The sequence below is a fragment of the Jaculus jaculus genome, chromosome 7, assembly GCF_020740685.1.
Source record: "Jaculus jaculus isolate mJacJac1 chromosome 7, mJacJac1.mat.Y.cur, whole genome shotgun sequence".
Lineage (NCBI taxonomy): Eukaryota > Metazoa > Chordata > Mammalia > Rodentia > Dipodidae > Jaculus > Jaculus jaculus.
This window is the reverse complement of record NC_059108.1, coordinates 70135011-70160949: the sequence shown is the minus strand read 5'-3', so window position 1 is coordinate 70160949 and position 25939 is coordinate 70135011. Positions and strand designations below refer to the sequence as shown.

The window sequence follows — 25939 nt, the reverse complement described above, 5'->3', positions numbered from 1 at the left end:
ATGACAGATGCCCAGATGGCCGACTTTGGGCCAGCAGCCCAATACCTCCGCAAGTCTGAGAAGGAGCGGCTAGAGGCCCAAACTCGACCCTTTGACATCCGCACTGAGTGTTTTGTGCCTGATGACAAAGAGGAGTTTGTCAAGGCCAAGATTGTGTCCCGTGAGGGGGGCAAGGTCACTGCTGAAACTGAGAATGGCAAGGTATGTAAGGCACAGCAGCAAGGCAGAGGAGGGCGGGTTTGAGGGGCAATGTGTCCAAGTGGGAACACCCGTAGTGGGAGTTGAAGAGTGTGGATATGTTGTTCCCTTGAGGACCCCAGAATCCAAGCCTGCTCAGTTGGCCCTGAATAGATAGATGCAGCAGGTACCATCTCACGGATGCAGGCCCTGTCCAGAGAAGATGCTGGGTTGGAGGCTGAGTGGGGCTCCCTGTCCTTCTCCTCAGAGAGGTCTTGTAGAGGGAGAGAGAGGGCACAGCATTACACATTTTCTAAACTTATCTTTGCCCAAACCAAGAGCAAATTCAGACCCAGATGCACATAAAGAGCTGAACTTTTCTCTGAACACTCATCCAGAGGCCAGTGATGCACTCAGGACCCTCTGCTCTTGGGCTGCTCACACCGGTCATGAAAATTACCCTGGATCACCAGTAGGATTCCGAGCTGTGTGCCTCCCAGGCTTGCTGGCTAAATGTTACTTCTCACTGAGGTGTGGAGTGATGGGCTACAATCCCCAGCAGCTTTGACTCTGAGCCAGTTCCGCCTCTACAGGTCACTGTGCAGGCACATCATTAATTGTTGAGACACTGCCTCCTCCACTATATAAAAAAAATACCAAAATCCCTACTGGCAGGATCTAATGGCATCAGAGCATGGCAAATTGACTGATCCCAAGCCACTCCAACCATGACTGATGGGGAGTGCAAGGTCAGAGATGAGCTACTTTTCCAGTAGGGGAGAGGAGTAAGGTTTTCCTGGAGTAATTGTGCCCTTAAAGACTATGTCCCAAAGACAACCCTAGGGTCACGGTAAAGTGTGTGCAGATCTGAGAGCTGCCAGTCCCCAGCTTTGCTGTTAGATGCATAAAATGTGGGAACTAGAGGTCGTGATCATTGGACAGGATCTGGGGAGCTGGCAAGGGAAAGGAGTCCTAGGCCCTCTCTAGAGTGGGAGAAATAGTGGGTAGGAAAGCTATGATGGGGAATGATTCATAGGGCTGATATGGGGCAGGGATCTAGAGCTTGGGTCAGCCAGGAACTAAGGGAGCAATGTCAAGTCAGGGCTGTGTCCTGGTGAAAACAAGAGTGCAAGGCTGGCAGCCGTGAGCTGGCAAAGCTCGACAGGTGATCACCCATCTTACCAGTCCTGCTCTTTTCTAGACGGTGACGGTGAAGGAGGACCAGGTGATGCAGCAGAATCCACCCAAGTTCGACAAGATCGAGGACATGGCCATGCTGACCTTCCTTCACGAGCCCGCGGTGCTGTACAACCTCAAGGAGCGCTACGCAGCCTGGATGATCTACGTGAGCGGTTACTATACACTTCAGGCACTCCCCATTCTGGACAGAGGCCCAAGTAGGCCAATGGGTCTCTCACAAACAGAGTAGATAGAGATTCTCCCAAGGGGCCCAGCCTCCCCACCCTCTGCCAACCCCTGGTCAGCTACAGAAATAGAGCAGTGACTAGAAATACCCTTTCTGCCACCACTGACAGTCCCAGGCTCCCCTTACCAACCTCATGCTGGCTCTGTCTCCTGTTCCAGACCTACTCAGGCCTCTTCTGTGTCACCGTCAACCCCTATAAGTGGCTGCCAGTGTACAATGCTGAGGTGGTGGCTGCCTACCGCGGCAAGAAGAGGAGTGAGGCCCCTCCTCACATCTTCTCCATCTCCGACAACGCTTATCAGTACATGCTGACAGGTGAGGATGGAGCTCTGACCTGCGTCTCCTCAACCACAGCCCCCACCTGGACCCTCAGACCTCACGCCATTGCCTCTCTCCTTCTCTCTTCCAGATCGGGAGAATCAGTCCATCCTCATCACGTAAGCAGGCACTATCCACCACAGGGTCTTAGGGTTGGGGTGCTAAAGCTATTTCCTGGGGTGCAGGTGGGGATAGCCTTTGGGCTGTGATTGCCTGGGGACGTGGGGAGCTGAGCTCTTATTAGAGAACAAATCCTGTGCAGTTCTGGAATCTGGCCTAGCCTGGAAAGGGAAGAGTGTGGAGTGCTTAGCTCTGTATCAGTAACAGTAGGAATCTTGAGTTCTGATTGGTTCCTGTTGCTTCAAGCGGAGAATCTGGAGCGGGAAAGACTGTGAACACAAAGCGTGTCATCCAGTACTTTGCCAGCATTGCAGCCATAAGTGACCGTAGCAAGAAGGACAACCCCAATGCAAACAAGGTGAATGTGGCCCACAGGTTCAGTAGAAAAGGGGCAAGGGGCAGAGCAGGGCTTCTGAGGGCCAGCACAATACAGGAAACCCTTCTGGCAGACTGGTGGCCTGAAGACCCACCACCACTAGCCCCCCACCACACTTCCCAGGACCTCTGCCAAGCAAAACCCTCTGAAAGTAGATGAAAGATGAGCCTTCATTCTCCTGCTCCTTTGACAGGGCACCCTGGAGGACCAGATCATCCAGGCCAACCCTGCTCTGGAGGCCTTCGGCAATGCCAAGACTGTCCGGAATGACAACTCCTCCCGCTTTGTAAGTAATTCTTATACACTGCCAAGTGGCCTCATCCAAACTTGACAAGAACTGGGCATGGTGGAGCACACCTTTAATTTCAGCACTCGGGAGGCAGAGGTAGGAGAATCGCTGTGAGTTCAAGGCCACACTGAGATGACATAGTGAAATTCTAGGTCAGCCTAGGCTAGAGTGAGACCCTACTTGAAAAAAAAAAAAAAACTTGACAAGAAAATGGAGTTACTATTTAGCCAATTGTCAATACACTCAACTAATTGGACTGTATCTGGTTTGGGGATATCATTAAGGACACACACACATGCACGCATGCACACACACCATTCCAAACCATCCCCCCAACCTAGCCTGGCTTCCTGTGTTCTGGGAACCCAGGAAAGAGATGGAAAGTTACACGGCTGTCCACAGCTAAGAAACAATGCTTTTGGGTCATACTTTCAATTTCTCTCATGAGCGCTTCCCTAGCTCTTTCATGCTTCGGAGCCAAAACCTGACTTTTCACATGCTCAGTGAGTCCCCACACCTCCCTGAGCAGCAGGTCTTCCACTGTGAAGCAGGGGAACAATATCCGCCTCATAGAACATGGCAGGATGAAGGATATGAAAGACACAAATCAGGGGCATTCTACAAAGCTGTTTCCACTCAGACCCTCGGCACTGGTGTGGGGAGGAAGTCCTTTCCCCTGTTACTGATGCTAAACACAAAATAGATCAATTACATTGCAGAACCATTCAGAACATTCTGGGTTAAGCTGAAGTTCAACATTTTATTTTGTCCCTCTGGCAAGTTCTCAGGCTATCCCATCTACCCACAGGGGAAGTTCATCAGGATCCACTTTGGAGCCACTGGAAAGCTGGCCTCTGCAGACATAGAGACTTGTGAGTGCTGCGGGGGGTGCTTGCCTCTGGCCTCTTCGCCCCCTTCCCGGCTGCACAGCCTCGTCTTCTCACTCCCTCGGCCTTCTGTCCAGGCCTACACCTGCCCCATGGCTTCAGCACACTCCTTTATTTAATTCAGTCTTCCCTGGGGTACTCTGCATTATGCTATGGGAGCCTCTTGTTCTGATATTTGCCCTTTAGATGATCTTTTTCTTCTGTCTTGCCTGGCTTCCTCCCTTCTCTGTTCCTCAGATCTCCTGGAGAAGTCCCGGGTAATCTGCCAGCTAAAGGCTGAGAGGAACTACCACATCTTCTACCAGATCCTGTCTAACAAGAAGCCAGAGCTGTTGGGTGAGCCCAGCCCATTCCATTGCCCTGTGTCCTGCCCAGAACCCACCTGTGGAGGACTCCACCCCATTCTCCCCACCCCACATCACTGCTCCCTCCTCCCTCTGCTTCCTCTGCTTCCTCTGCCCTCTCCCTACTTCCCACTCTTCTACTCACTCTTGCAGTACTATCCAGTGCCTTGCTCTTCATTTTGCTTCTTTCCACTCTCCTCTGGCATGTTTTTTCTCCTCTTTAAGGTTTTGTTGTTGTTGTTGTTTCTGTTTTGGTATTGGTTCTATTTTTGAGATAGGGTCTCGCTGTAGCCTAGGCTGACCTGGAATTCACTATGTAGTCTCGGGCTGGTCCTCCTACCTTGACCTTCCAAGCACTGGGATTAAAGGCATGCATGTGCCACCATGCCTGACCTAACTTTATTCTTTACTTGCTTCCCCATCCCAATTCCTTTTCACTTGGACCTTGGGTCTTCCTCTCTTGGGTTCCCCTTTCTATGCTCCAATTTCTTTTGGAGTCCCTCCTTGACCCTTGCTGATTCTTTTCTTTACTCCTCCCTGCCCTCTCTTCCTCCATTGTTCTCTCCTTCCCTTTCTCTGCCTTCTCTCCAACCCCCCTTGCTCCCGCCTTGCCCTCCCTCGCCCGCACAGACATGCTGCTGGTCACCAACAACCCCTACGACTATGCCTTCGTGTCTCAGGGAGAGGTGTCTGTGGCCTCCATCGATGACTCTGAGGAACTCTTGGCTACTGATGTGAGCTAAAAAGGCTGAGGAGGCTGTGTGGGGGCTCCTGAGAGCTCCTAGGTCCCCCTCCACCAACCCCCATGGCTTGCCCTTTCCAGAGTGCCTTTGACGTGCTGGGCTTCACTCCAGAGGAGAAAGCCGGTGTGTACAAGCTGACAGGAGCCATCATGCACTATGGCAACATGAAGTTCAAGCAGAAGCAGCGGGAGGAGCAGGCAGAGCCTGACGGCACCGAAGGTGTGAGAGGGGGGAAGTGCTGAGAAGACCCAGGTGCTGCCTAGGCTGAAGGGATCTGTTGATGTGCTGAAGACAGGGACTAGGTGCTGAGTCTTCCACCTGTGTCCAGAGGTTCTTTCAACAAGTCTTAAGGAATTACATTGGCAGCTGACTTGCTTGGAAGGAAACCAGGAGGAAGCTGAGAAGCAGGTGGTCAGGGACACTGCCTTTTCCGGGGCCAGCCTGACCTCCAGGCGCCCTCCTTTGTTAGAGCTCAGCCAGACCTTGGACTGCTCACCATCCATGGAGAACCTTGAGCTTGTAGGACGCAGGGATGGGTTGAGAAATAAGGAGGGATAAGAGCATGGGAAGATGGGCAGAAAGGGAGTCCTCCCATGTCCACCACAGACACACTAACCAGAAGTTAGTTGGGGTGCAGAAGGGAGGTGTGGAAAGTGCTTTCTCTCCCATTTCCTTGTCAACCAGATGCTGACAAGTCTGCCTACCTGATGGGGCTGAACTCAGCTGACCTGCTCAAGGGCCTGTGCCACCCTCGGGTGAAAGTGGGCAATGAGTATGTCACCAAAGGGCAGAGTGTACAGCAGGTGTACTACTCTATTGGGGCACTGGCCAAGTCAGTGTACGAAAAGATGTTCAACTGGATGGTGACTCGCATCAATGCCACCCTCGAGACCAAGCAGCCACGCCAATACTTCATAGGAGTCCTCGACATCGCTGGCTTTGAGATCTTTGATGTGAGTCAGAGAGCCCTGGGAGAGGGAGAATGATCACTCACACACTTACTTCTTCAGTGCGGGCCAGTGTGGAGGGCCAGCCACGGGCCAGGCAAGAGGGCAGAAGGTACCATGAGTGACAGAGCCACTCACTGCCCTGTCCTCAGACCCAGAGCCAGACCCAGAAGGGGATTGCCCGTGCCCCTGCTGAGCTCTGGCAGGGTGCTAAGGCACAGCTCAAGGTTGGCAAGCATGGTCACTCAAACACGCCTGCCTGACTGGCCGCCCCACCCTGCAGTTCAACAGCTTCGAGCAGCTGTGCATCAACTTCACCAACGAGAAGCTGCAGCAGTTCTTCAACCACCACATGTTCGTGCTGGAGCAGGAGGAGTACAAGAAGGAGGGCATCGAGTGGGAATTCATCGACTTTGGCATGGACCTGCAGGCCTGCATCGACCTCATTGAGAAGGTGCTGCCTGGCCTCGCTGCCTGAGCCCCTTCCTCTACCATCCCAGACAAAGCAATAGACCCATTCTTTTCTGCCCTTGAGAAACTAGAGTCTCCACAATCTCTAGCCCCTCTCCAGACCCAGCTTCACCCACTGTGAGGTTATGAGAGCACATAGGAAGAGCCCCTTCCTTCCTTTGAATCTGTGTAGTGGACACTTCCCATTGACTCCTGGCTCCTCTATACCCCTAAGCAGCATGATTCATGGAAATATCCTAAGCTAAATGGAGGCTTTCCATGCCCTCCCTTGTTCACTGAGGGCATGAGGGAGCAGTGGGTGGGCCCTCTATGCACATGCTGATTCCCCTCAGTGTCCTCTACCCTTTGCTAGCACAAGCTACATTCCTACATATCCAGCCTGCACCAAGCCATTCACTACCCCTAAAAATGGGAGCTTCCCACACGCTTTGAGTCATGACTCAGATTCTAAACCAAAGTTCTCATCTTTCATAGGCCTCAAAATTCCCTAAAACCATATAGGAAAAAAAGTATGTGCACATACATTTGTGCATGTATACATGAATCTTTCTAGAGAAACAGGCTCCAACTCCAATTCTCAAAAAGATTCCAGCTCGGGCTGGAAAGATTACTTAGTGTTTAAGGTGCTTGCTAGTGAAGCTTAAGGACCCAGGTTTGATTCCCCAGTACCCACACAAGCCAGAAGCACAAGGTGGTGCATGTGTCTGGTGTTCATCTGCAGTGGCTGGAGGCCCTGGAGTGGAAAAAAAAAAAAAAGATTCCAGCCGGGCGTGGTGGTGCACGCCTTTAATCCCAGCACTCGGGAGGCAGAGGTAGGAGGATTGCCATGAGTTCAAGGCCACCCTGAGATGACAGAGTTAATCCTGGACCAGAGTGAGACCCTACCTCAAAAAAACAAAACAAAAAAAAAAGATTCCAGCTCCATAATATGCCAAGAACCATATTCTTTGAAGGGCATGGAGTTTCACAAAATCTGGATCCCTTTAGCTAATCCTTGAATTGCTACCAATGTCTTTTAGACAGAGATCTTGTTCCTTAGACACACATCTGTCCCTGGCCTTGTCAGTCCTCTGGGGCAGTGATCCTTGGATGAAAGGGGACTGTTTATAGGCACTGCAGGGCTTGAGGGGTAATCAGGGGTACTATTTGCTGGATCCACTGGGGTAGATAAAGGTTATGTGAGTCAGTCAGACACAGAGATAATGGAATTTATCCCAGGAATATTGGCTTCATATCTTGGGGTACATGGCACCAGCACAAGTTCCTTTGGCCACTAGCAATACTGGTCTTTAGAGTCTTCTTCTTGTCAATGTAAAGGACTCTGGAAGCCTGGGCATGTAATTGATGATTCTTATTTCTCCTCCACTCTCTGCCCTCAGCCCATGGGCATCATGTCCATCCTGGAGGAGGAGTGCATGTTCCCCAAAGCCACAGACATGACCTTCAAGGCCAAGCTGTATGACAACCACCTGGGCAAGTCCAACAACTTCCAGAAGCCCCGAAATGTCAAAGGGAAGCAGGAAGCCCACTTTTCTTTGGTGCACTACGCTGGCACAGTGGACTACAACATTATTGGCTGGCTGGAAAAGAACAAAGACCCACTCAATGAGACAGTAGTGGGCTTATACCAGAAGTCCTCCCTCAAGCTCATGGCTACACTCTTCTCCTCCTATGCTGCTGTTGATGCTGGTAAGGGGCAGTGGGACAGGGGACTTCTGAAGGTGTACGTCCAGAGACAGTAGAGGGGTCCATGAGTCCATCACACCATAGTCCATCTTCACCTCACCTGCAGTACTTGCCATTTTCCACTTTATGTTATGTAAATTGGTGCACATATCTGTTTCCTCAGGCCTGAAAGCAACTGGAGGTCACTAAGGTCATGTGTGTCAGAGGCCCAGCACAGAACCATGCATGTAATACTTAACACATGTTGAGAGGATCACTGGTAAATGGTAGGACAGAAGAGCCTCCAGCTCAGAGATGGAAGAGAGGTGTCATTTGAGATGAAAATGAAGTATAATAAAACAAAAGATAGCATGATGGGCAAGGCTAGGAGTCGGGCTAGGCCTCCTGGTGAACTAACTTACAGGCTTGATCCTAGCCAGTCCTCTGTCAAGCTTTTAGCAGTGGCTACTTCCATACTCATGGAAAACCAAAGCTTGGAAAATAGCCTGCACAAAGTCACTCAGCTCCTGAGAGCCAGAGCTAGGCTCCTGCCTGAGTGCACCGTGTTTCAAGCTCTAGGTCACCATTCCTTCTCTTGTTATTAGGTGACAGTGGTAAAGGCAAAGGCAGCAAGAAGAAGGGGTCATCTTTCCAGACAGTGTCTGCTCTCCACCGGGTAAGAGACCTAGAGATGCCAGAACGCCTGTAACGGGAAAGCCCAGAGCCATTTGAACACAAGATTCTGTCCTTATGAACTCAGTTTGGACAATATCATGGGAAAGTTTTTGTTGGGGTGATGCAAATAAACGTCTTCACCCCAGATAGGATGCAGACAACAGACCAAAGTATGGTTACACCAAAACAAGTCTGGTGAGACAATGAGTTGATAGGGCTACTTACTGAGCAGAGTGGGGGTTGCTTGCAGAAGCCATAGCTGACTCAAAGGCAACTGTGTCACCAAATAGCCCACCTCAGCATAGGTCACAGCTCAGGAAGCCACAGCTCTGGAGCACACTGCCCAACCTGCAGGCAGCTCGGATAGTTGGAGACTGGCTGGTGGGTGAGTCTCGAATCACCGCATGACTTGCAGGCAGCTCAACCAGAGAGGCTTACCCCCAAGCAGTTTATTTTCTCTTTTAATAGCCTTAGTGAGGCGTCCCACAATGGTTCCCAGACTTGCTGACTTCCTGAGTCTGCTTCCTATACCCAAGAAGGAATGTTTCAATTTCTTCTAAGTTTTTATTTTATTTTATTTTAGAGAGAGGCAGACAGAGAAAGAATGGGCACACCAGGGCCTTCCACAGCAGCCATGGAACTCCAGATGCATGTGCCACCTTGTACATCTGGCTTTACATTGGCATTGGGGAATCAAACCTGAGCCTTCAGGCTTTGCAAGCAAGCACCTTTAACTGCAGAGCTATCTCTCAAGGCTGTTTCAATTTCTTATTAACATTGGTCATGATCTGTCATTTATTATCACTCCTATAACCTTGGGGAGTGGTTGCATGACCTCTAAGTTTCAAGTCTCCCAGACTTGACTTCCTGAATCTCCAGAGCTTCTTTCCTCTCTCAGTAGGGAATATTTCAATTAGAAGGAATCTGCTAAGCAACAGATAGGGAAAGAAGGTAGGGCTATGTGGTCATTTTGGGTGTAAATTCTACAAAAGCCTGAACTGACAACATAAAAAACAACAATTCCTTCCTTTTGCCTTTTTTTTTTTTTTTTTTGGTTTTTCGAGGTACAGTTTTGCTCTAGCCCAGGCTGACCTGGAATTCACTATGTAGTCTCAGAGTGGCCCTCAAACTCATGGTGATCCTCCTACCTCTACCTCACAAGTGCTGGAATTAAAGGCATGCAACACCACTCCTGGTTTTTCTGCCTCCCTTTGGTGGTCCTGGTGCCAGGGTATCTGCAACCTGGGGCTCAGAGACCTAAGGGAAGATTGTTGTGACTCCTAATTCCCTGTTCTTATCTACCCCAGGAGAATCTGAATAAATTGATGGCAAACCTGAAGACCACCCACCCCCACTTTGTACGTTGCCTTATTCCCAATGAGCGGAAGGCTCCAGGTGAGACATGGGAAAGGCTTAGATCTAGGGAGGATGTGCGGCATGCACTTATCATGAGGCTTACCCTTTGTCCTCCTTTCCTGCCACAGGGGTGATGGACAACCCCCTGGTCATGCACCAGCTGCGATGTAATGGTGTGCTGGAGGGCATCCGCATCTGCAGGAAGGGCTTCCCCAACCGCATCCTCTATGGGGACTTTCGGCAGAGGTGGGCAGGAGTGCCCAGGGCTCAGGGAGCAGGGGCGCCTGGGCTGCCTCGGTGGAGGTGGGGGGTCTGTGGGAGCCCTGAAATTCTGTAGGCAGAACAGATGCATGCAGAAGGAAGGTGGCTCCAAGCACTTCCCTTCCCAGGTATCGAATCCTGAACCCAGCAGCCATCCCTGAGGGCCAGTTCATTGACAGCAGGAAAGGGGCCGAGAAGCTGCTGGGCTCCCTGGACATTGACCACAACCAGTACAAGTTTGGTCACACCAAGGTGAGTCTTGAGCTCTGTAGGGTGGTTGCAGAGCAGCCACATGGAGTGAAGCAGCTGAGAGATCAGGTGGACGGTCTCCCTTCTCTGGCTGGAACCCAGGCATCATTCCTCTCATGTTTGCAATTACAAATTCGGACCTAGAATGCACAAGAACTGGGTCCCGTGGGAGCCCATCAAGTATTCTCCCCCAATCTTCTCCCACTCTGGATACACCACTCTTGCCCACAGGTGTTCTTCAAGGCGGGGCTGCTGGGGCTCCTGGAAGAGATGAGAGATGAGAGGCTGAGCCGCATCATTACCCGCATCCAGGCCCAGGCCCGGGGCCAGCTCATGCGCACTGAGTTCCAGAAGATTGTGGAACGCAGGTAAGGCTGCAGGGAGAGAGAAACAGGATCGGAGCCATAGCAGGTAGACAAGCAGGGCCAACTAGTTAGAAGACCTCCGTTCAGATCCTGACCCCGCCCCTCGCCAGCTGTTGTGGACAAGTTACTCCACCACTATGGATCTCATTTTGAACTACTTTTTTTTTGGGGGGGGTGGTAAAGGGGTTAGGGTTTCACTCTACCTCAGGCTGACCTGGAATTCACTATGTAGTCTCAGGTTGGCCTCAAACTGCTGGTGATCCTCCTACCTCTGCCTCCCCAGTGCAGGGATTAAAGGCATATGCCACCACATCCGGTTTTTTCTGCTTTTTTTGGTGGGGGGGACCCTTAAACTATTTTTTAAAAGACTCCAATGAGATATCATTTTTAAAAATTATATTGACAACATTTATGAAATGTGACCTATTGTTTGTTTATAGGTGTGTAAATTAGCACAACCTCTTTGGAAAACAATTCAAAATCTTTTTTTCATTTTTATTTATTTGCATGTATGTGTGTACATGGGTGCACACTGGTGATCAGGGTCTCTTGACATTGCAAATGGATGCCAGATGAATAACGTTTTGTGTCTGACTTTACATGGGCTCTGGGGATTGAACTCAGGCTTTGCAAGTTATTACCTTCAACCACTGAATCATCTGCACAGCTATATTCTTTTTTTTTTTCAAGTAAGGTCTCACTCTAGCCCAGGCTGACCTGGAATTCACTATGTAGTCTCAGAGTGGCCTCAAACTCATAGCAATCCTCCTATATCTGCCTCCCAAGTGCTGGGATAGCTATATTCTTTTTTTAAGTTTAATAATTACATACTTTTAATTTTTAATTCCTTTCTTGAATACATTACCACAGAGAAACTCTTTCACATATATGCCATGAGAAACAAAAACAAAGTATCTTCACAGCATTGATCCCAAGAATAGAGATCTGGAAATGACCCAAGTTTTCATCCAAAGGGGAATGATTAAATAGTATTATGGCCATTTGGTGGAATATTGTAAAGCAATAAAAAGTTGCAAACTAGGGCTGGAGAGGGCTTGGTGGTTAAGTGCTTGCCTGTGAAGCCTAAGGACCCTGGTTCGAGGCTCAATTCCCCAGGACCCATGTTAGCCAGATGCACAAGGGGGCTCATGTGTCTGGAGTTCGTTTGCAAGTGGCTGGAGGTCCTGGCACGCCCATTCTCTCTCTCTACCTGCCTCTTTCTCTTTCTGTTGATCTCAAATAAATAAATAAAAATAAACAAAAAGTAAATAAATTTTAAAAAGGTGCAAACTACAACTACATGGTATAATATGTTTGAACTTTAAAAGTATATCATTTGGCTGGATTGCATGGTTGTACATGTGTTCAATCCCAGCACTCGGGAAGCAGAGGTAGGAGGATCACTGTGACTTCGAGGCCACCCTGAGAGTACATAGTGAATTCCAGGTCAGCCTGGGCTAGAGTGAAACCTTACCTGGAAACACCAAAAAAAAAAAAAGTGGGGGGGTATCATTGAGTAAATCCAAGCCAGCCACAGAAGCATACATAGAGTATGATATGGTCTTTATAGCACTCCATAATAGTGAAACCAGCAATGCATTATTTAAAGTTACATTTATATGTTCAAATAGTTTTTGAAAAAGTAAAGACTGAAAGACAAGAGTCAGAACAGTGACTGCTTCTGATAAAAGCCCAAGAAAGAGAGGAGAAGGTAGATTCAATGGCTAGTAAGGCTCTAGCTCTTGCCCAGGTGGTGAGTTCATGGACAGACATTTTGTTTTAATGCTTTATTATGTATGTATGTATGTGTGTGTGTGTGTGTGTGTGTGTGAGAGAGAGAGAGAGAGGGGGGGGGGGATTCTGTGCTGTAAAATGTCACATAATTTGTAACCTATCTGACTGTCTCATGAAACTGGATAGAAACACTGAGCTGGGCATGGTGGTGCATGCCTTTAATCCCAGCACTCAGGAAGTAGAGGTAGGAGGATCGCTGTAAATTTGAAGCCAGCCTGAGACTACAGAGTGAGATCCAGGTCAGCCTAGGCTAGAGTGAGACCCTACCTTAAAAAAAAAAAAAAAAAACCAATATAGATATGCCAGAAATACTGAGCATGCTAGACACTATAAGTAGGGATTCCATGGCTACTACTGCCCCAGCAGGGCAGAAATACCCTAATCTTTTGCTGTATTAACTGATTCATGAATCCGTGTTGAGAAACTCCATGTTAAGGGTCATAATCCTGGGTTTACATGGCAAGCATGTAGGAAGTGAGGCTACAAGTCTGGACTCCTGTGCCTGGAGCCTGCAAACTTGCTTAAATGAACAAAGCCATTGCAAGTGGTCTCATGACTGAGAAGAGTTCTTTCATAGGGTTCTTCCCTGCCTCCACATTTCCTTGCAGGGATGCCCTGCTGGTCATCCAGTGGAACATTCGGGCCTTCATGGGGGTCAAGAACTGGCCATGGATGAAGCTCTACTTCAAAATCAAGCCACTGCTAAAGAGCGCAGAGACAGAGAAGGAGATGGCCACCATGAAGGAGGAGTTCGGGCGCATCAAAGACACCCTGGAGAAGTCTGAGGCTCGCCGCAAGGAGCTGGAGGAGAAGATGGTGTCCCTGCTGCAGGAGAAGAATGACCTGCAGCTCCAAGTGCAGGCGGTGAGGTCACATGACTAGCTCTTATGAGTCCATGACATCACTAGGGCAGAGAGGCCACACATCTCTTCTCTCTTTAATCACCAGTTTCTTCCCCTGCTCTTCCCAGGAACAAGACAACCTCAATGATGCAGAGGAGCGCTGTGACCAGCTGATCAAGAACAAGATCCAGCTGGAGGCCAAGGTGAAGGAGATGACCGAGAGGATGGAGGACGAGGAGGAGATGAACGCAGAGCTCACTGCCAAGAAGCGCAAACTGGAAGATGAGTGCTCTGAGCTCAAGAAGGACATCGATGACCTGGAGCTGACCCTGGCAAAGGTGGAGAAGGAGAAGCATGCAACAGAGAACAAGGTGAGGCCAGCTCTCTGTGGCTGAGAGCAGACTCGGGTGAAGTTCTGGTCTTTGTTGTGAAGGTCCTTATAGGTGGCCCCAGGATGTTGAGTGTTGACCCTAAAGGAGATGTGGTTTTTGTTTGGCAGGTGAAAAACCTGACAGAGGAGATGGCTGGGCTGGACGAGATCATTGCCAAGCTGACCAAGGAGAAGAAAGCTCTGCAAGAGGCCCACCAGCAGGCCCTGGATGACCTTCAGGCTGAGGAAGACAAGGTCAACACCCTGACCAAGGCCAAGGTCAAGCTGGAGCAGCAGGTGGATGATGTGAGTAATGAAAGTCATGCTCTATGTCTCAAACTAAGATTTTCAGTTACTGCCATGATGAAGGAATTCTCATCCCTGCTTCTAACCTTTATGACTTTGGCAATCTCTCTTTCTCGCTCCCTTTCTCTGTCTCTCTCTCTCTCCCCATCCCCTCTGTAGTTTCTCATTAGGCTGGGTTCTGAGTCTTTTATGCTTGCAGGATTTCTCTATTAGCTTGGCTTCAGCTCCACTAGACTTCACATTTAAGATGGAGCAGAAGACCACACACTGGGTTTCTGGTTTTCTGGTTTCTGTTATTTTTTAACTTTTCTCCACCAGCTGGAGGGCTCGCTGGAGCAGGAGAAGAAGGTGCGCATGGATCTGGAGCGGGCAAAGCGGAAGCTGGAGGGTGACCTGAAGCTGACCCAGGAGAGCATCATGGACCTGGAAAATGACAAACAGCAGTTGGAAGAAAAGCTCAAGAAGTATGCCCTGTGGTGGCCACAAGGGGCTAGTGGGAAGCCCAGTAGCTAGGTCACAGGTTGCAGTCAGGGGGCAAGAGAAGAGGATGGGCCCAGAGGAAGGCACATCACCAGTTGCCCTTTCCTCCTCCTCCAGGAAGGAGTTTGACATCAACCAACAGAACAGTAAGATTGAAGATGAGCAGGCACTGGCTCTTCAACTGCAAAAGAAACTGAAAGAAAATCAGGTGAACTTCTTAGTGTAGTCCAAGGGAACTCTGTGCTCAGAGGCTCTGGGAGCTGTTTAGGGCTCTAGACATTATCTGAAACTCCAGGCAGCCCAAGACCCAACAATCCCTGACTTACAGGAACACTAGCCCTCCCTTCATAGAACAAGAATGTATCATCTCAGCAGAGCAAGTTGGGGGGAAAATCGTACCTTCTAAACAGCCTTCTCTTTCTAAGATACACTCTGCTTCATAGCCCTTCTGCTGTAAGACAAGTGAAGGGACTTGATTTTCCTCTAATCTTTCCTTTTCTCCCTATACGTGGAGCTCCTTGCTATGGGCTTCTCTGTTCATACTCTACTCATATCAATCCTACCTCTAACCCAAACAAGAAACCATAAGCACCCCTGAAATGCAGTCCATTTCTACCACCTCAAGCCAGCCACCTACCTTCCCTGGACTTCAGATTCTCTTGTCATATGTAAAATTGGACTGGTTTGCTTTAGTAAGGCTAGCCTGCCTTAATATGTAATTTGTGTTCCCATTTTCTTGGGTACAAACTTTCGTTTTGTTCTGTTCTTTGTTTTTCGAGGTAGGGTCTTGTACTAGTTCAGGCTGACCTGGAATTCACTATGTCGTCTCAGGGTGGCCTCGAACTCATGGCAATCCTCCTACCTCTGCCTCCCAAGTGCTGGGATTAAAGGCGTGTCCCACCACGCCCGGCAGGTACAACCTTTTGGCTTTAGCAAGAATATTGAGCCATTATCCCAGTATTCTTCCATGAGTCAGGGCAAATTCTTTGCCCTCTTAAGGACAATAGTGTTGTTATCCTCACCAGGTCTTGGCACTGAACTGTAGCTTCTCCCTCTTCCCCACCCAGGCCCTGTGCACAAGCTCACCTCCTCCACCTGGGAGCAGAGGTAGAGGTCCTCTCCCTCCTACTCCCAGAATCTGCCCTGTAGTCTGTGAAGTCTGTCCACTACCTCACAAGAAGGGAATCCCACCAGTCCTTCCCTTCCTGGAAAACAGATCAAAAGGTTAAATGGGGGCATTCTCCCAATTTAGTCATGACCAAGGTTAGGTCCATGACAATGAGATAGATGCATGATGAAGAAGAGGACCCCTGCTATGCTACCTTGTACCTAGCATGGAAGGGAGCTGCAAGCTAGGACCCAACCCTATACACAATAAGCAATCCCTGAAGAGTAAGGAATGAAGTTAACTCAAATATTACAATGCTATTGGATTGTTCTGTGAAAATACAAGAAGTGCCTATTTTCCATTCTTATGGTTAGTGGAGTAGAATTATGTGAATATATACATGAGATGAGATGTCAGGATACCCCTCTAAACATATTTTCAGCACTAGGGGCTGTAGATCTTCAGACTGTCTGGATGTTTTCAGGAAATCCTCAAATATTTGGCTTCAACCATTCTCCTTATGAGGGTCATCATAGGGTGTTGAGTAGCATCCCTGGCCTCTCCTACCAGATGCCAGTAGCACCATCCCCAAGTCATGATAATTAAAAATGCACCCAGATATTGCCAACTGTCCCTTTGGGTTCAAAATTATCTCTAGCTGAAAACCACTGCTAGACCCCTGAGTGCTTGGAAGTTTTTTGGAGTCTTGGGTGGGGACCTCAACGGATGGGTCCAGGCAGTGGGTTGAGCCCTTTGTGTCCCGGGCCAGGCGCGCATAGAGGAGCTGGAGGAGGAGCTGGAGGCAGAGCGCACAGCCAGGGCCAAAGTGGAGAAGCTGCGCTCAGACCTGTCCCGAGAGCTGGAGGAGATCAGCGAGAGGCTGGAGGAGGCTGGCGGGGCCACGTCTGTGCAGATCGAGATGAACAAGAAGCGGGAGGCTGAGTTCCAGAAGATGCGGAGGGACCTGGAGGAAGCCACGCTGCAGCATGAGGCCACTGCTGCGGCCCTGCGCAAGAAGCACGCGGACAGTGTGGCCGAGCTGGGGGAGCAGATCGACAACCTGCAGCGGGTGAAGCAGAAGCTGGAGAAGGAGAAGAGCGAGTTCAAGCTGGAGCTGGATGACGTCACCTCCAACATGGAGCAGATCATCAAGGCCAAGGTTGCCCTCTTCTTCCTCATAGCTGTGTCTTCCTGTCCTCTCTCTGACATCTCTTATTATCCTCACTCCCTTCATTCCTTTTGGTCTTCTCCTCCTCTACTCTGCCCTGGCCTAGCTTTTACACACACACACACACACACACACACACACACACACACACACATATATTTTAGGTAGGGTCTTACTCTAGCCAGGGTTGACTTGAAATTCACTCTGTAGCCCAAACTGGCCTTGAACTCATGGCAATTCTCCTACATCGGCCTCCTTAGTGCTGGGATTAGAAGCATGAGCCACTACTCCCAGCCCACATGGACCTTCTCACCTTCCTCCTTTCCTTATATTGCCTTTTATTTCTGGTGATGCTGGGGTCATTCTTCCTTAATCCATGTTCTCTTTTCAACAGAGCTTCCTCCATGCTGCCTGCCACCCTCCTACGTTCTGTGCTTCCCTCCCCCACCCCCCAGCTCTTCCTTCCTGTGATCTCTTCCAAACAGCCTCTTCTCCCTGCCAGTCTAACCCTTTCCCACATTCACTTTTCCTCTGTCCATTGCTGCCTACAGGCAAACCTGGAGAAAGTGTCCCGGACCCTGGAGGACCAAGCCAATGAGTACCGCATGAAACTGGAAGAGGCCCAGCGTTCCCTCAACGACTTCACCACCCAGCGAGCCAAGCTGCAGACAGAGAATGGTCAGTACCCCGCATCATCCCTGAGCCTGCCCTGGTTAGAGATTGGGTTGACATCTTCCATGGCCCACGAACACTTCATTCCACCTCCAGGAGAGCTGGCTAGGCAACTGGAAGAAAAGGAGGCTCTGATCTCTCAGCTGACCCGAGGGAAGCTGTCCTACACCCAGCAGATGGAGGACCTCAAAAGGCAGCTGGAAGAGGAGGGCAAGGTGAGGCCCAGCTGGGGGAAGAGGGACAGGCTTGATGGTGGCCCTGGCCATGAACCTCAACTCCAGAAACGTACCTGGAGGTTGACGATGGTAGTTAACCTGTCTTCCTGATAAGTGCCTCCTCAGTAAAACAGTAAGATTCACTTCATTTGGAAGAGACTGGGGCTTGACTAGGTAACTAGAATCTAGAAAACAGAGGTCTGAGATTTCTACTCACCTTCTTGGTGCCCACCTCTCCCCAGGCCAAGAATGCTCTGGCCCATGCAGTTCAGTCAGCCCGGCATGACTGTGACCTGCTCAGGGAGCAGTATGAGGAGGAGATGGAAGCTAAGGCAGAGCTGCAACGTGTCCTGTCCAAGGCCAACTCAGAGGTGGCCCAGTGGAGAACCAAGTATGAGACAGATGCCATCCAGCGGACGGAGGAGCTGGAGGAGGCCAAGTGAGCACTAGATGGCACCCACCTTAATTCTCAGAGAGGATCTGGGGTGGAGACAGTCAGGGTATAAGAAATAACTTTGGGATAAGAGAAGAGAAGGATAGGGCAGCCCAGTAGGCAATAGAGATATTTGTTAGAAAGCCTGAATCCTGCGACCTGATCTGATCCCACTTCCTGTGACGGATGAGCTTTTAGCCCGGGTTATACCTGATGCTCACGTATAAGACGAGCAAAAAGCTTGTTGGTCAGAGGGACTGTCATCGTTCATCCTGGTGTTGGGGGTGAGGTGCACTGCCCCCCAGATTGTTGCATGTATGTAGGAGCCTGGGCACCCTGTGCTGGTTGGCTCTGTTCTAAGCACCAGCAGTCTTGGCTCCCTCATCAAAAGCAGGGAAAGAGGGTCATCCCAAGAAGAGTCACATACTCTCCCCTGGCAGGAAGAAGCTGGCCCAGAGGCTACAAGATGCTGAGGAGGCCGTGGAGGCCGTCAACGCCAAGTGCTCCTCATTGGAGAAGACCAAGCACCGGCTACAAAATGAGATTGAAGACCTGATGGTAGATGTGGAACGCTCCAATGCCGCTGCTGCAGCCCTGGACAAGAAACAGAGGAACTTTGACAAGGTGGGCCCATGGTGGGGGCTGCAGCCAATGCTGGAGTGGGGATTTGTGCCAGCTCAAGACAACTGCTGCTCTTCTTAGAGAAAGGAGAGGGGCTAAACCCAAGTGAGGGGCCTGAGGAAGCCCTGGACATGGGCTGGACCCAGGGCTGCACCTGTCCCCCACAGATCCTGGCCGAGTGGAAGCAGAAGTATGAGGAGTCGCAGTCAGAGCTGGAGTCTTCACAGAAGGAGGCGCGCTCCCTCAGCACTGAGCTCTTCAAGCTCAAGAACGCCTATGAGGAGTCCCTGGAGCACGTGGAGACCTTCAAGCGAGAGAACAAGAACCTTCAAGGTGTGTGGGCCCAGAGGCAGGGAGGGACCACAGGGGCCATGTCTTCATGTGGGGCCAACAGGAACTCAGGCTTGAGCTTTCCGGCTCTTTGACCTTCAGAGGAGATCTCTGACCTGACTGAGCAGCTGGGAGAAGGAGGAAAGAATGTGCATGAGCTGGAGAAGATCCGCAAGCAGCTGGAGGTGGAGAAGCTGGAGCTGCAGTCTGCCCTGGAGGAGGCTGAGGTGAGGGCTGACGCTCCCTGCATGGCCCTGTCTTCCCTGCTATCTCCTATCTCATGCTCACCTAGGAATTTCCATGTCTCCAAGACAAAATTCATTAACTTCTGTTCTGAGGGCAAGGTCATCTACCCACCACCTATGACTGTGTCTAAAGCCAAGGTCTCTTATCTCTTACATAGGACAATATCACAATCTGATTTTTAGGCCAGAAGGCTTGTTTCCCACCAGGATTTTTGAGTTTTGAATCTGGCCATCATAATAACTGCTCAGACAATGGGAAGAGGAGCATGGGCTGCAGAACCAAAAGACCTAAGTTTGAAACTTGGCCTGAGGCCCTGTCTGCTTCATCCAGAAAATAAAATATAAATATACATACCTCATAGGATTGTATGTATGATTATTACGAAGATCAGGTGAGGTAACACACTCAAGCACTGGATATGTATTAGCTATTTTTACTGTGAATTTTGTTTTGGTTTTTCTTGAGGTAGGGTCTCATTCTAGCCCAGGCTGATCTGGAATTCACTATGTAGTCTCAGGGTGGTCTTGACCTCACAGTGATCCTCCTACCTCTGCCTCCTGGGTGCTAGCATTAAAGGTGTGTGCCACCATACCTGGATTATTGTTACTGTGCATTTTTAGGAAGCTAAAAACAGTCCCAGTTTGGGCCTTTTAGTTTTTCTCTCTAAAGGATGAGGGAAAATAAGCTTTTAATTTGTCATTACAGAAATCTCTGAAAATCTGTGATTTTTAGGTGGGTCAAAAATTCTTGCTATGTTAGTGCCAAGGATCTGGAGGGAGAACTCCAAACTCTTTCCTTCAGAGGAAGGCCAATGAATTAGGAAGCCCAGGGAGTCTAGCCCTTCCCCACAGCATCCTGGAGTGCAGAGCCCACCACCCCATCTCTTCTTCAGGCTACAGTCCTGGCTGATGCCTGGCACCTCTCACACCTCCCCGAACCCAGCCCTGAGCCCACATTGCCCACCTGACTCCTCTCCTTCTTTCAGGCCTCCCTGGAGCACGAGGAAGGGAAGATCCTCCGCTCACAGCTGGAGTTCAACCAGATCAAGGCAGAAATCGAGAGGAAGCTGGCAGAGAAGGATGAGGAGATGGAGCAGGCCAAGCGCAACCACCTGCGGGTGATGGAGTCACTGCAGACCTCCCTGGACGCAGAGACACGCAGCCGCAATGAGGCCCTGAGGGTGAAGAAGAAGATGGAAGGAGACCTCAACGAGATGGAGATCCAGCTCAGTCAGGCCAATAGGACAGCTTCAGAGGCCCAGAAACATCTGAAAATTGCACAAGCCCACCTGAAAGTAAAAGGAGCTAGGGCTTTTGGAAGGGAGTTGAGTTGAAATAACTGGGGTGCCCAGAGGGGTAGTGGGAAAATGGGCTAACTAATATGAGGATGGAGCTACCTCCTGGATTTGTAGGTGTGAGGAACAGTATGTCCTGGAATAGTCCAGCCTCAGAACTAGAGAACAGGCAGTGGGATGTGCCCTTATCCTCCTGCTGACAAGAAGTTATGGATGGGGCATAGTATGTGTCAGACTCCAAATGGGAGGTAACGATGGTGTGATGATATGCTAGGCCTTTCCCCATTATGTTTTCCCCATAGGACACCCAGCTTCAGTTGGATGATGCAGTTCGAGCCAACGATGACCTGAAGGAGAACATGGCCATCGTGGAGCGGCGCAACAACCTGCTGCAGGCAGAGCTGGAGGAGCTGCGCGCTGTGGTGGAGCAGACAGAGCGTTCTCGGAAGCTGGCTGAGCAGGAGCTGATCGAGACCAGTGAGCGGGTGCAGCTGCTGCACTCCCAGGTGAGAGGGTCAACTGCTGAGTGTCAGAGCCTAGGATAGCTTTAGAAACCAGATGTTGTGAGCATGTCCATCCAGGATGGCACATTATTTGACCTCTTGGGTCAACTCTCATCTGTTCATAGCAGCTGCAAGACCAACTACCTTGAGGAGAGAAGTTAAAGCTTCTCTCCTTAAAAGTTAAGCATGCTATGACTGATTGGTGATGGCTGCAAGTCATAAATCTGGGAGTATTAGGATGTAAGTTGGTATTTGATATTCTTGATCTAGAAGATGAGAATTCAGGGGCTGGAGAGATGGCTCAGCACTTAAGGAAAAGCCTAACCACCCTGGGTTCCATCCCCTAGTACCCATATAAAGCGAGATGCACAATATTGCACGTGTATCTGGAGTTCATTTGCAGTGGTTAGAGGCCCTGGTGTGTGCCCACATTCATTCATTCTCTCTCTTTCTTTGCAAATAAATATTTTTTTTACAAGATGAGAATTCAAAGAAACATAACTATATGTATTTGCCAACTGAGTTCTGGATAGGACCCCATTTTCTCTCACCCTACCTGCACTTTGTTCAGTTATGTACTACAATGAGTGTTTGTGCCCCTTCATTGCAGTGTGGAATTTTGTTCCACAATTTAGAATAGGTATTACTGACACCATCTGACCTTGCACCCACTTCTTTAATTCACTATATTTTTCTCTAATTATAGTCATTTCTAAAACATTATTATTTTTATTTTTTTTTCCATTTTTCTTGGAATATTGTCATGTTCTTTCACACAACCATGTTACTTAAGGGAAGAACCTCAGACCTCTTGTTCAAAGCCTTTCTTTGGAGCTGAATAACTTTAGATATAATTTCCAAAATGTTTTCACTTTTGCAAGAAACGAGAAAGTGGGCCTGGGAAATAGTTCATCAGATAAGAGCACTTGTCATACAAGCATGAGAGTCCAAGAGGCCTGAGACCATCTAAGTTCAATTCCCAGCACCATAGAAGAATATAGCCACATATACCTGTAACCCCAGTCCTATGGGGGTCAGAGACCAGAGAATCACTGGGGCTTGTTTGCTGGTCAGCCAGCCTGGCTGAAAAAACGACACTTCCAGGTTCAGTGAGAGACTCTTAAGGAAATAAAAGTCATACATAAATATATACATTATACCATGCACACCACACACACACACACACACACACGCACGCACCAAAAAGGACTGGGGGTAAAACAAAGCATATCCTAAAAGCTACACATATTGTCTATTGTTTTATATTTATTTATTTATTTATTTATTTATTTATTTATTTTGGAGAGTGAGAGCGAGAAGGAGTCAGATAGAGAGACAGAGAGTCAATGGGTGCACCAGGGCCTCTAGCTACTGCAAACGAACTCCAGATGCATGTGCCACCTTGTGCATCTGGCTTATGTAGGACCTGGAGAGTTGAACCTGAGCTTTTAGGCTTTGCAGGCAAGTGCCTTAACTACCAAGCCATATCTCCAGCCCAATAAAATAATTTTTTGAAAAAGAAATGGTCATTTTCAATTTTCTCTGGGTAAAGATGTAGAATCAGATAACAAAGCATATATTCAATACTTTTCTCTCCCCATATCTAGAACACCAGCCTCATCAACCAGAAGAAGAAAATGGAGGCAGACCTGTCCCAGCTCCAGACGGAAGTGGAAGAAGCAGTGCAGGAGTGTAGGAATGCAGAGGAGAAGGCCAAGAAGGCCATCACAGATGTGAGTCCCCTACCCACTGTGTCCACTCCAGGCCAGCATCTCCTAGGCTGGGCAGTGAGGGCGTGGGGGCCTGACGATGTGCCCCTCTCTCCCATGCCCAGGCCGCCATGATGGCGGAGGAGCTGAAGAAGGAGCAGGACACGAGCGCCCACCTGGAGCGCATGAAGAAGAACATGGAGCAGACCATTAAGGACCTGCAGCACCGGCTGGACGAGGCCGAGCAGATCGCCCTCAAGGGTGGCAAGAAGCAGCTGCAGAAGCTGGAGGCCCGGGTGCGGGAGCTGGAGAACGAGCTGGAGGCTGAGCAGAAGCGCAATGCGGAGTCAGTGAAGGGCATGAGGAAGAGCGAGCGGCGCATCAAGGAGCTCACCTACCAGGTGCGGCGGCAGTGTAGATCCCGAGTAGGTGGCAGTCAGTGGCTGCTGTAGCCCACCTCCCAGCCCACACAGGGCCGTGCTGTGCCACCTTGTTAATGCCAGGCAGCACTGAGGCAGTTGTCATCATCTTGAAGTGCGTCTATAGAGTTGGTTTTTTCACATGCTTTGGAGGCAGTTCAGCTTGAGTTCATGAATTTCTGTAGTAAATGGAGACTCTACTTCGACTTTCTGAAAAATGGTTTTTTTCCCATCATTTCTCCAGATTTTTAGTAATTCAAAGTGATACAATAAAAACTTCAGGATAAGGCAGAGGTAGGAGAATCACTATGAGCTCAAGGCCAACCCTGAGATTACAGAGTGAATTCCAGGTCAGCCTGGGCTAGAGTGAGACCCTACCTTGAAAAACAAACAAACAAAAAGAGAGTCAGATAATGGGATAGACTCAGAGATCTTTCATGGAATTTCTGAGACAAGTAAGAGAAAGAAAAGCCTTGGAAAGGGAAGATTTCCAAAAATTCCGTCTACATAGCTCAGAGTCTTTTCCCTGGGTTAATTAAAATCATGTGGACATTGATAATACTTCCTTCTCCTGCCTTCCTTATTCTTCTTCTGGTTGTCATCTCAGAACCTCAGGCCATGAGCATGCTTGTTGCTACAGATGAGAGCTGTGTTCACCAGATAGAGGCCAGAACAGACAATGTGCCTCCACATAACACATGAAACTCTGAGCACCCCTCCCCACTTTCAGCCTCCCAATTCTCATTCTTGGTGGATCCTCTTTAACTTAGAAGTACAGACCTCTCGTCCCCCACACACACACCTGTGACTGACTGCTGCTCTCACAATTCATAACCCACAACCCCATGGAGAATATCAACAACCCCACTGAGGAGGGCTCTTAGCAGAATGGGGGCAGGGAGGAAGGAAATGCTGATACCAACACATGATGTGTCCATACAAAATATATTCTTAATTTAAAAGAAAAAAAAAAAAAACAGTAGAGCCCTCTTTGACATGAGGCCTTGGGAGAAGAGTGGAATGAGGGAGGATGGAATGGCGATTACATCGGCTCCTTTCCGAAACCTGACTTCTCCTCTCCACCTGCCTTCAGACAGAGGAGGACAGGAAGAACCTTCTGCGGCTTCAAGACCTGGTGGACAAGCTGCAGCTGAAGGTCAAGGCCTACAAGCGCCAGGCTGAGGAGGCGGTGAGTGATTCTGCTAAGACGGAGGCCTGGAGAGAAACTCAAGGGAGCTGGAAGACTGGGAGCCCAGGCCCCCTCGCACCTCCTCCCAACCCCTGTGTCCTCCCACAGGAGGAGCAAGCCAACACCAACCTGTCCAAGTTCCGCAAGGTGCAGCATGAGCTGGATGAGGCCGAGGAGCGGGCGGACATTGCTGAGTCCCAGGTTAACAAGCTGCGGGCCAAGAGCCGTGACATTGGCGCCAAGGTGGGTCTGTCCCCTGGACTTCACTTGTCACCCCCACATCAGTATTGTCCCTCAGTTGCATGACTCCCTCAGTAGCAATATTTGGATTCCTATGCATATATATAAATAGGTAGAGTATGCAGCATACCACAGGGTGATAAGCTCAGTTTAAGGATCTGATAGTGTCTATGACTTGAGAACCCACTCTTGTACTCAGGATAACGCCCCCCACAGCCCTTCACAGCAACCCCAGTCCAGTATTATAAACTAGAAACACCCCTAATGTTACATTCCAAAATATCTGAGGTTTAACCTCTCCCTTTGCCTTAGACCCCAGAAAGCCCTAGGGATTCCTCCCTGGACCCTCTTGTTCACTGACCCTCATACCTCTTATTTCCTTCTCAGCAAAAAATGCATGATGAGGAGTGATGCTGTCTCCAAAATCTTGCTGTTGGTGACCCACAATAAACATGTGTGCCTGACTCTGCCTGTGTCCTGTGCATCATTCCCACCAACTGTCCATCTTTGAGCAGGAGAGCTGGTGGCTTGAGAGGAGGGTGACTGACCAGAACTGTGGGAGTCAAAGCACCCATATTTATGGAGGAGGACACTAACCCTAAGACACCTGCCTGAGGCAGCACAAACATTTCTGCTTAGTCCCCTAGAAGTAACCCAGAAGACACCCCCATCATCCCAGTGTCTACAGATCAGCACATGAGGACATTCCTAGACTCTGGGGCCAGCTGACACTGAGCTTAAACGAGTACAGACCACACCTGGACAGTCCTCATTTTATTTTTACCTACATAGACAAGGACACACACAGGGGCATGTTCAGGTACTCTCCACTGGGTGCAGGTCTGCTCTCTCTGAGCAACTACTGAGGCCAAAATACACAGCCACTCAGGGGTTGGAACTGTGACCTCTCCTCAAAGCTAATCCTTGTCCTGCATAAGGCCTTTGGGCAGTGCTCTACAGACCACCCCCTCATGCCATCACCTGCACCCTTCCCCCCACCCCACCCCCAGACCAGCCTCTTCCATCTCTCCTTCGAGACTGTGCCTATCTTATTTCCCACTCTTCTGGCCAAGATCAGTCAGCTAGTCTTGAGAGTGGGCTACTAAGACCTGAGAACCATGAGTAGGTTCCAGAGAAACCCAAATCCAGTTGATTCTATCCCTGACCAGCTGTTAGCCCCTAATGGGGTACCAGAACATAAGGATAGGAGAACAGGAAACAGGAGGCAGAAGATATCAGTTCAAAAGAGGCACGGTCACTATGGGAGGGGAGCATGGCACCACCTCAGAGTTCAAGGCCAGGGCCTAGGCAGGATTGGGGCTAGGACCTGC

The 25939-nt window shown here is 49.5% G+C and overlaps 1 protein-coding gene across 1 annotated transcript; it reads left to right on the top strand.

The window, feature by feature from the left end:
* On the top strand, positions 1-25019 carry Myh6 (myosin heavy chain 6). Its single transcript, XM_045153940.1, has 37 exons — positions 1-201; positions 1379-1522; positions 1762-1918; positions 2013-2040; positions 2288-2399; positions 2611-2703; positions 3515-3578; positions 3831-3929; positions 4568-4671; positions 4761-4899; positions 5365-5633; positions 5911-6081; positions 7478-7787; positions 8369-8439; positions 9746-9833; positions 9923-10040; positions 10184-10307; positions 10536-10672; positions 13072-13327; positions 13434-13676; positions 13805-13981; positions 14300-14445; positions 14579-14669; positions 16339-16728; positions 17289-17415; positions 17506-17624; positions 17867-18063; positions 18498-18681; positions 18846-19011; positions 19111-19235; positions 20240-20548; positions 20851-21054; positions 22659-22784; positions 22886-23161; positions 24273-24368; positions 24477-24611; positions 24996-25019. The coding sequence occupies exons 1-37, from the start codon at positions 1-3 to the stop codon at positions 25017-25019; spliced, it is 5820 nt and encodes a 1939-aa protein (XP_045009875.1).
* Positions 25020-25939: the final 920 nt, after the last annotated feature.